The following is an 8,939-nucleotide window of genomic DNA, read 5'->3' as shown; positions in this document are numbered from 1 at the left end:
GTGAGCCTGACTGCGTGTGCCGAGGTGGTGCATGCCTCTGCAGAGAGCCACCCAGAGGCCCTTTGGGCCTGCCAGGGAGCAGGGAGCAACCTGGGCGTGGTGGTCGAGGTGGAACTGCTGGCACATGTTGTCGGGAGTGTCACGTGCAGCGATTCCGCCTGCGACGTCCCCATGGCGCAAATCCCAACCGGGATGCAGCGGCAGCCCTCACCCACCGATGCTGGAGCCAATGATGACTGCGCTTTGATCGCTGCCCTTCACAGGTAGATGAGCAAATAGTGATACCGTTTCCTATGCGAGAAGAGGACTAGCAGGGACCAGGGAGCAAGACTTGTCTGGATGGGACGCCCGCCCCCAGACGAAGATCAGAGATGTACCCGGGATTCGGAGTGCTTCAGGACCGCCGGGGGGCTGAGAGGGGGGGGGGGGGGGGGGGGGGGGACAGCCATCTCGCGAGCCGGCAGAGAGGTATGAGCAGACCGGGTGAGGCGGGAGTGGGTAAAAGTGCATCAAATTCTCATCAACACCATCTATTGGTGGGTCCCTTAATTCGGATGCTCCAGAAGGGATGTTGGCTGTCTGCGAGTGTTTCACCGTATTCGGTATCTATAGACAGTAAAGTTTTGGGCGCGCATGGTTCTGGTTGGTGCAGGTACAGCATCGAGTCCATGGGCATGCCCCGCTGTTGCTCTGCAGATGTGTACCTCAGCTGGACCTCTCCCAGCAGACTGCAAGTGGCGACAAGCTGCTACTCAACTCAGCTGTCTGTGGAAGAGCATGCCAGGGTGGCCTCCAAGCTCCAAGACGCTGTCATGGGCGAGATGGTGCCCGGTGCCCCGGACGCGGGGCGCCAGCTGCCTGTGGGGCCGCCTGCACAGCAGCTCACAGGTGATGGGCCGACATCGCATACAATGACAGCGAGTCGGCCGCCTGCCGTGCTCCTCCCGACAGAGGTCTTTGACCGCGAGCTGTACATGAGCTTTGATCCAGCCCGCATACACCCCAGCCTGTGGCTGGGTGGCGGCTGTAAGGGAGCCACCAAAGATTTCAAGCGCTGCGTGTTTCTAAGGGGATCAGTGCCCAGCCACGAACTTGTCTGCGCGGTTCGCTCAGCGCCGAGCCAGCTCTCCTACGTCCACGTCGTGCACTGCGGTGGTGCAGTCCGGGACATCGGCAGCCGAGCAACGGCCTTTGGGAACCGTGACTGGGAGTGGGCCGCTGTCGTCACAGGGGTTTGGCTGGCCGAGGCGGGGCTGGCCGAGGCTTCCAGAGTGGTTGATTGGGTGTACGGAACGGTGAACAGTCTGTTGACAACCCCCTCAGGGGCGGGGGTTTACGGGGCTGACCTTGGCCCCGTGGACCCGAGGGATGTCAGGCTGGCACAACGCAGCGCCTTTGGGCCAAACCTGCCTCTCCTCCGGCAGATCAAGACGCGGATGGACCCGTGCGGGCTGCTGTGTTGGGCTTGTCCCCTGCTGCCGCCGCCTGGGCATCATCAGAGGCCAGAGCTGCCGTGCGATGGAAAACGTCAGGAGGCGACTAAGGGAGTAGAAGAGGAGGGGGACAGGCAAGACAAGGCCGCAAGGGTTGAGGCGAGTCTTGAGGAGATTTCTCATCGCAAGGCCGACTCGACGCACACACAGCACCTGGCAAGGGTGGAGCTCTCGGACGCCGAGGCCCGCAAACCTGTGAGGGCCAGTGGCATCCAGGACTGCGGCAATGAGAGCTTTGCTCAGCTCGAAGGAGAGCCAAGGCTTTCCAAAGCAAGAGACGTGATGACGCCGAGGGTCGTGGTCGTAGTGTCAGGGAGGCACGGCGCCGGGAAGGACACTGTGGCAGACGCGCTGCAGAGGGTTGTGGAGCTCAAGGGCAAGCTCACCTGCCAGGTCGCCAGCATCAGCACGGCTGCCAAGCTCAGGTGCGTCACCGAGTAAGAAGCGAGTGCATGGATAAAGCCTTAACTTGTGATCGATATGTCCTCTTGCTTTTGTTGGTTTCGCTTTCGTAGAATGTCTGGATGATTTTGCTTCTGTTTGTGGGTCTGTTGCTGTACTTTTCGTTGGTTGTCCGTCCGTCCGTCCGTCCGTCAGTCCGCCCGCCCGCCTTTCTTTCTGTGTGCCTGTCTATGTGCCTGCCTGCCTGTCGCTGCCATGGTCTGCCTGACAGCCTGTGCCTCTATTCTGTCTGTCTCCCTCTGTGTCTCCGCGGCCATACGCAATCGCCTGTGGCAGCGTCTACCATTAGAGTTTGTGTTGGATAGCCACCGACAAATCCGTTTCGGCAGGTACGCCGCTGCACAACCGGATGGAGACGTGGACGCTCAGCGCCTGCTGGAGGACAGAGTGTACAAAGAGGAGCACAGGGCTGCCCTGACCGCCTTCTGCGAGGCAGAACAACAAAACTCACTTGACATGGGTCTTTGGGTTCTCGGTGGCTTCCTTGAACTCCTGCGCGGCTGCGCCTCGGAGGTGCTGATTGTGACCGGCATGAGGGACATGGACCTTGGGCCCTTCAGGGAAGCGGCACGGCGGTGTCTGGTGAGCGTCCACATCAGCACAGGAGATGAAGCGCTCGCAGGCCGCGGGTGTCCCGTCGTCACCGCCCGGTCCCTCCATGCCCCTCCCGCGCCTCTCGGGAGTTGCCGGCAACTCCATTTCTCCAACGATGCCGATGGCGATTTCGCTGCAGAGGAATTCGCACATCATACCCTCCTGCCCGTGCTGCTGCAATGCATGGGAGAAACGGCGAAGACCACGGACACGCTGGCCTGCCTGCACAGCCCCTGTCCTTCTGCAGCACACCTTGACACAAACGGTAACCTGCCAACAGTAACAGACTGCCGGCCGCACTGAATACGCGTGGGGCTGCTTCCGCCGCATGTGAAGAGCCGTAGGGTTCTGGCCACACATTGCATCCTGTCCAGCATAGTGTCTCTGTCAGGACACGCCGTCTCCTGCGGTCTCAGCCTGCCGTTCTGTCCTAGTCCATCCCTGCAAAGATTCTTCTTCCTCCCGCCCCCTCCTCCCCCCCTGTTTTCTGTTCCCGCGACTTTCCCTTCCCTTCCCTTCCCTTCCGTTCCCCCTTCTCCTTTCCTCCAGGCCCTGTCAATCATAGCCTTCGATCCATTCTCACTTCGACGACGTCTTGTGCCTCCATACCTTGACCCGCCCCATCACCCACACATGCATCCCTCTCAACAGCTCATCCGGAGCTTCCGTATCCCGCCCCCCAACCACCTCCCACCCAGCACTCTTCTCTTCTCTACCGGCACAACACACATCACCACGTGCTGACTGAACTTTCACTCGGATGCTGTTCCCCAGCTGCTCTTCCCGTCCAGCAGCTGGAGCGGATGATTTGGCCCACAGAGGGCTTTCCTCGGAAGGGTGTGACGTTCCGAGACGTGCTTGGTGTGACGCAACACCCGCGTGGCCTGGCCCTCTGCACCGAGCTGATGACTGTGAAGCTTGAGGCCCTGCCGCATTTCGATGCCATAGTGGGCTGCGAAGCCGGCAGTGTGCCCTTTGCCTCCTGCCTGGCTATGGCTCTGGGGAAACCCTTTGTCATGGCTCGCAAGAAGGACGCAGTGAGTGCAGGGCTCCAGGCCAAGGCCCGACGCGTTCGCTCAAATATTGCCCTTCAGGCAGTCCATGCAGCGCATCCACAGCAGCCCGGCCCGCAGCCGGATGCAGATGTAGGGGAGGGCTTCACGATCCAGGTTCCAGCTACCTACGTCTTGCATGGAGCGACAGTTGTCATTGTGGACGATGTGTTGGCCACAGGCAACACCCTGGCAGCAGTGGCAGCTGCCCTGCAGCAGCTTCAGGCCCGCGCCGCCATGGCTGTGGTGGTGGCCGAGTTTGCCGGGCACTGCGGGAGGCAGCGGCTCTGGGAGGCCCTCGGCATGAAAGTCGAGGCACTGACAGTCTTCGAGGGACTGTGAGAATCCAGACGAGCTGTGGCTGGTTCTCGGGAATCCTTTCTCAAGAGCATGCTGCGGAGTGAAGGTGCTTGAGAGTTTGCCCATGGTGGAACAGTTCCCTTAGTCTTTGCCATGCCTGACAGTGATTTCTGAAGACTGTAGATGCCCAGAGGCGGGGCCGGCCAAGATCGGAGGGGGACGAGAGCTGGAGACTTCCCTCTTGTACGTGCATGGCTCCCTCCTCGTCCTCTCTTATCACGAGGGGTGACACTGGTTGACGCTCGCACCGAGACCACTCCGCTACTTGGACGAGCGCAGTGCTCCAGCTTCAGACAAGGGCGGGGGCGTGTTGACACGCTACGCACTCGGGTTGAGTTACACCGCGTGTAGTTCACGGAAATGACCGGCACACCAATCCGAAGCCTCAATCACATCGCCGCCATTCGCACCGACTCTGACACGTCCTGCAATGCGTTTACGTGGAATGCGGTATTCACCACCACCATGGCTCCACAGACCCTTTCCCCATGGGTGGCAGGCAGGCAGGCCTGGCCAGTGTTTCACTGTCTAATCTCTGACATGTAACTGATATGTAGGTAGACCTCGTGTAGTGCTCCGTTTGTGTCCTGAAATGAGCCCTGGAATGAGCGGATCAAGGGCACATAACGAATAGAAACAGCCTGGCGGGGGCGGGGTTGGAAGAGACAGAGTTTCCCTGCAGCTGAGAGGACCGGATGGATACTCTTGTATGCAGTATGGGCACCAGCGCGACGTAAGCCGCGGGGAGAGGGGGGGGCGGGGTAGCAGGGCGGCAGTCTTGCACACTGATCCTCAGTTTCAGGCATGACAGTTTACCGATACACGACTCCGCTTGGCAGCTAGCTGTCCGTGCTGTCCAGCCGCGTTGCGTCCCTCAGCTGTAGAAAAAGGCAGGGGAACTAAAGAGAAATCTAGGAAGGAGACACAGTCTGCGGCCAAGATGGCCGCCTCTAAAGCTTCAGCTCGTCATAGGCCATCCCTTCTACACCAGACCCCCGGGGCCAGAGACGTCAGGCAGGAGCAGCCTGACAAAGATGTCCAGGGCATGGACCTGTTTTGCCAACAGGGGCAACGGCGTTTCGGAGACCAAGGATCCTTTGTCGGAGCGGAGTGTGGTGTCGACTTCAAACATGGCAGCCCCTGCCCCCCCGACACGCCCCACCCCCCCACCGCCCGCCCCGCCTCTGGTCCACACACACACACCCACTCTCACACTCACACACACCCACACACACATTGGGAAGATTGACTTGAGCTGCCAGCAGCGCACCCAGCTCAAACTGTTATCAGTATCCTTACAGATATGCGCAGGGCGGGCACAGCTGTGCTCCTGAGTTGGTGCTGCTCTTTCTTATGGAGCGAGACCCCAGCGCGGCAGTCATCCATGGCGGTCTGCATGGAGGCTGGGCCTTTCCCAGTACGAGCATTTGTGCTCTAAGCTTTGGAAGCGGCCTTGCGGTAGGAAAAGATCTCAGTAGGGTGGGCAGAGATAGCGAGAGCGAGGGGCGCGCTGTCGACGCACAGCAGCTGCCGCTCTACACCGGCAGGGCCGCAATGTTGCCTTTGAGATGTTGAGCTTTGCGGAGGAGACGCCGCGCCGTGAATGGGCCGCTCACGGCTCCTTCTCGAGGTGGGTCTCTACTGGCCGCATACGGCAATACGATGGCACTGAATCTTGGACTGAGCAGTCTTCCTGGGGAACAAGGCCTTGGTGCTGCTGTGGTCCACCATCCGTGCTGTGCTCTCTGCTGGCAATAGCCGGCAGCAAACCGCAACAGGGATGCCCGTGCCACGAACCGAAAGGAGCGGAGGTGAGCATGTGCCGGAGGGGAGGGAGGGGTGCGGGAGGAGACATGTGAGGTGAGGAGGAAAGGGTGGGGGTAGGGGGAGGTGGAAGGGTGCGGCGAGGGGAAAGATAGCAACGGAAACTGAGGGAGCAGTGAGGAGGAGCCCAGAGGGCCACGTAGGCGATCACTGGTGAGCCCTCTCATGCCGACGACGGGTGGCCAATGTGACTCCTTGGTAGCACAATGCCGCAGATCACTGGTTTGTCCTGTGGCTGCCATGAGTGGCCGCTATTCCGCTGCAGCCTCTCCGGCTCGACAAGCCCCCCCCCCCCCCTCTGCGGCCCCCAAGGCCCACTTCCAGTTGACAACCAGCAGGGCACCGTCGCAGTGGATGACGTCTGCCACACCGCTGCTACTTCACACTGATGGCATCGGGTCTGCGGGGAGGCAGAACGACCCCCATCCCCTCAAGCTGCTGTGCTGCGAGCGCCTCCCACTTTCCCTCGCCATTGCCGGCCGGGCTGGCAGGGCTTGGGTGCAGGATGCTGCCCACTGTGGCGTCACTGCAGCCTTGAGGGACGCATCGGCGAGCGCATTTCTCAGCAAATTTGCCAACCCCCACCACGAGTCTAGGCTGAAGGATCTGGGCGAGACAAGAGAAGAACCAATGCTGTGAGTGCATTTGCTTTACAGCGCCATTTGCTCGGCCACGAGAAGCAGTGTGTCGGGGGAGCCGAGGGCGGAGTGCGGCAGCGGGAGAGGGAGTGAAAGGCAGCCCGCGGGGAAAGGGTGAGAACAGGAGGTGGAGGGAAAGGAACGGGAGGCGGCCAAAGCAGATGCCAAAACGGAAGCCAAAGCAGATGCCAAAACGGAAGAGTGGGAAGGGGGGGGGGGGACAGAAGGCGACGCATACGAAACAATAAAAAACTTCAAGGGTTGGCCTAAGCAATAGAGGCGGGGGAGGGGTGGGCAGGAGTGCCAGTGCCTGAAGCAAGAGGACGGTAGGTGGAGGGAGGGAGGCAGAGGCAGAGAAATACAGAACAAGGAACTTTGCTGGCAGGGGGAGGGAGGCAGGGGGAGTGCCAACGTGAGCTGTAGACAGGTAGGCAAATGCAGGGGAGTGGAGATAATACGGATGAGCAAGAGAGGCTGAGAGGGAGCGGGGGGAGGGGGGACAGAGATAGGGGCCAAGGGCAAGGGCAAGTGATACAGAGAAGGAGGGAGAGGGACGGGGCCGGGCGGCAGCCCAGGCAGACATGGGGCCAGTGGTGGTGGCAGGAGCAGACGAGGTGGACGTGGGGGGCGAGAAGGGAGAGGATGGGAGGGGGGAGAAACAAGCAGTGGGAAACGCGGGGGGTGAGGCTGGAGCACAAGGGTCACCTGCAACACCTCAACCAAAGCAGTGTCGCATGCGTCCAACAACTCGTCACTCTCTGCCTTGCAAAGCTTGTCAGGCGTGAAGTTCTGCCCGCCGGGACTCTCCTTGATGAATGCCAGCGGGCAGTAATTGTAAACCCAGAAGGTCGAGAAGAAGTCTGCCGGGGAGTCCCAGCGGTTCTTCGCTAGGCTCCAGAGCCGCTGACCACTGCGCTCTACCTGCTTGCAGCTGTGCCCAAGCAGGGGCCGCTTGGGGTGCTGTGCTGGGAGGACCTGCCCCTTGCCCCCCTCAGCAGCGGCGGCTGCCCAGTCCTTGACACCGAGCCAGTCCCTGACAGTGGGCACGTCCCCGAAGGGCACGCCTGTCTGGACCATGCCAAAGGGGCCAGGGTTCATCCCGAGGAGCAGCACCTCGCATGTCTCACTGCAGTGCTGTTTGACGTAGTCAGCGTAGCTCTGCGGGGTGGCATGGGTGGAGGAAATGCATCAGGAGGAGAGAGGCCAGGGGAGGAAGGAGGTGCATGTGCTGCAGGACAATAAGGAGGGGGAAGGAGATGAGGATGCAGGAGGCGGCGAGGGTGGCGTGGGGCAGGAGTGCGGGCGAGAAGAAAGGCAAGGGAGAAGCAACTGAGAAAGAGGGAAAGGGGTGGGATGAGGAGGGGGAGACAGCCAACCTCGAGTGCATAGTCAAAGCTGTTGTACACATATTGCACAGGTGGTGAGAATGTCAGAGAGGAGAGCCGCTTTGACAGGCTTGTAGCCGACTGCACCAGTCTCTCGCTCCTGCTGCTTGCCCTTCCACTCGCTGGCCCTTCTGATCCAGCTGCATCGTCAGGCCGGAGGCTGGCCGTCGTCGATCGTCGCTTGTTGCGACGAACCGCCTCCTGCAGGCCAGTTTCTGCCACCCGCTTCATAGGTCGCATCGCCGTCTTTCGGAAAGCAGCCTCAGGAAAAATGACACGCGCCTTGCACGCTATCATTCCAAAAGTGCTCGTGCAGTTTCTACTTCCTGCAGTGCTTCAGCTTTCCTCTGCTCAGCCCGATGGGAAGAAGTGTTCATGAAACACTTGCCTGAAGGCCGCCGACGAGAATTTTAAAACTGCTCGACTGAAAAGATTTTTTTCCCTCCTGCTCTTCCAGCTCTGGTCTCGACTGAACTGGACGGAACATTGAACAGATCATGCACATGCATTGAAATTGTAAGCCTCAGATATCTCAGATACCCGTACGGCTTTGGTAGTTATGGCGGTTAGGAATATTGCAGCCATCGATCCGGGATTTTCATTTTTGTGTTTTATTTTTTTATAATAACGATGGATAATATATATGATATACGATAACGTACTGTACGGGGCAGTTGTACCGGCCGGACGGGACCCCTGGTTCTCCCGGAAGAGTAGAACTCCTGGTCCAACAGACTAGGTACCTAGTCTAACAATATTTAAGTTATTGCCCTGGCCGGACGTGTAACGGCACCTGTACAAATTTGGCGAGATACTAATTATACTATCCGAATTTTTTGCCCGCAAGTTGGACATCGGTTGTACCTCTGTACAGCTTCCTACCATCGTACCGGGTAGGGTACCTAGATTCTCTTATTTTTGATTTATTATATTATGTCACCTCCTGTCTCGTGTCTACTCGTACTGTCTCCTTTCTTGCAGTCCGCAAGGCGCGGCCGATGTCGGTCCCGCGCAATGTTGTTAGAGATACGGATTCTGTTGGTAGGCCCAGCCTGCCGCCAGGTCTGCTGTAGGTAGGTACCCTAGGTACCTACCTACGAAGCCAGGTGCCTACGTCGACCCTGCCGGACG

At 59.5% G+C, this 8,939-nt stretch overlaps 2 protein-coding genes across 2 annotated transcripts; one reads left to right on the top strand and one right to left on the bottom strand.

Annotated features, from left to right (window-relative positions):
* The first annotated feature begins 470 nt into the window (after positions 1–470).
* LOC142356421 (uncharacterized) lies at positions 471–3,943 on the top strand. Its single transcript, XM_075408333.1, has 3 exons — positions 471–1,918; positions 2,285–2,814; positions 3,324–3,943. Exons 1-3 carry the CDS (start codon positions 471–473, stop codon positions 3,941–3,943), a joined length of 2,598 nt encoding a protein of 865 aa, XP_075264448.1.
* A 2,217-nt stretch (positions 3,944–6,160) lies between these two features.
* LOC142356423 (single-strand selective monofunctional uracil DNA glycosylase-like) lies at positions 6,161–8,105 on the bottom strand. The gene is made up of 3 exons (XM_075408336.1): positions 7,800–8,105; positions 7,129–7,581; positions 6,161–6,391 (listed from the first exon to the last, which is right to left on the bottom strand). The coding sequence occupies exons 1-3, from the start codon at positions 8,103–8,105 to the stop codon at positions 6,161–6,163; spliced, it is 990 nt and encodes a 329-aa protein (XP_075264451.1).
* Positions 8,106–8,939: the final 834 nt, after the last annotated feature.

The sequence above is a fragment of the Convolutriloba macropyga genome, unplaced genomic scaffold (genome assembly GCF_964194025.1).
Source record: "Convolutriloba macropyga unplaced genomic scaffold, txConMacr16.3 SCAFFOLD_6119, whole genome shotgun sequence".
Classification (NCBI taxonomy): Eukaryota; Metazoa; Xenacoelomorpha; order Acoela; family Convolutidae; genus Convolutriloba; species Convolutriloba macropyga.
This window is presented reverse-complemented; position numbering and strand designations above follow the sequence as displayed.

What these genes read in the sequence shown, in the direction of transcription:
- LOC142356421 (XM_075408333.1), top strand. Translation starts at nt 471, where the DNA reads ATGAGCAGACCGGGTGAGGCGGGAGTGGGTAAAAGTGCATCAAATTCT. An exon ending in AGCACGGCTGCCAAGCTCAG is followed by an intron (nt 1,919 to 2,284) that starts GTGCGTCACCGA and finishes CCGTTTCGGCAG; the next exon opens with GTACGCCGCTGCACAACCGG. An exon ending in AGCACACCTTGACACAAACG is followed by an intron (nt 2,815 to 3,323) that starts GTAACCTGCCAA and finishes GCTGTTCCCCAG; the next exon opens with CTGCTCTTCCCGTCCAGCAG.
- LOC142356423 (XM_075408336.1), bottom strand. Translation starts at nt 8,105, where the DNA reads ATGATAGCGTGCAAGGCGCGTGTCATTTTTCCTGAGGCTGCTTTCCGA. An exon ending in GCTTTGACTATGCACTCGAG is followed by an intron (nt 7,582 to 7,799) that starts GTTGGCTGTCTC and finishes GCCACCCCGCAG; the next exon opens with AGCTACGCTGACTACGTCAA. An exon ending in CTTTGGTTGAGGTGTTGCAG is followed by an intron (nt 6,392 to 7,128) that starts GTGACCCTTGTG and finishes TGTCTCGCCCAG; the next exon opens with ATCCTTCAGCCTAGACTCGT.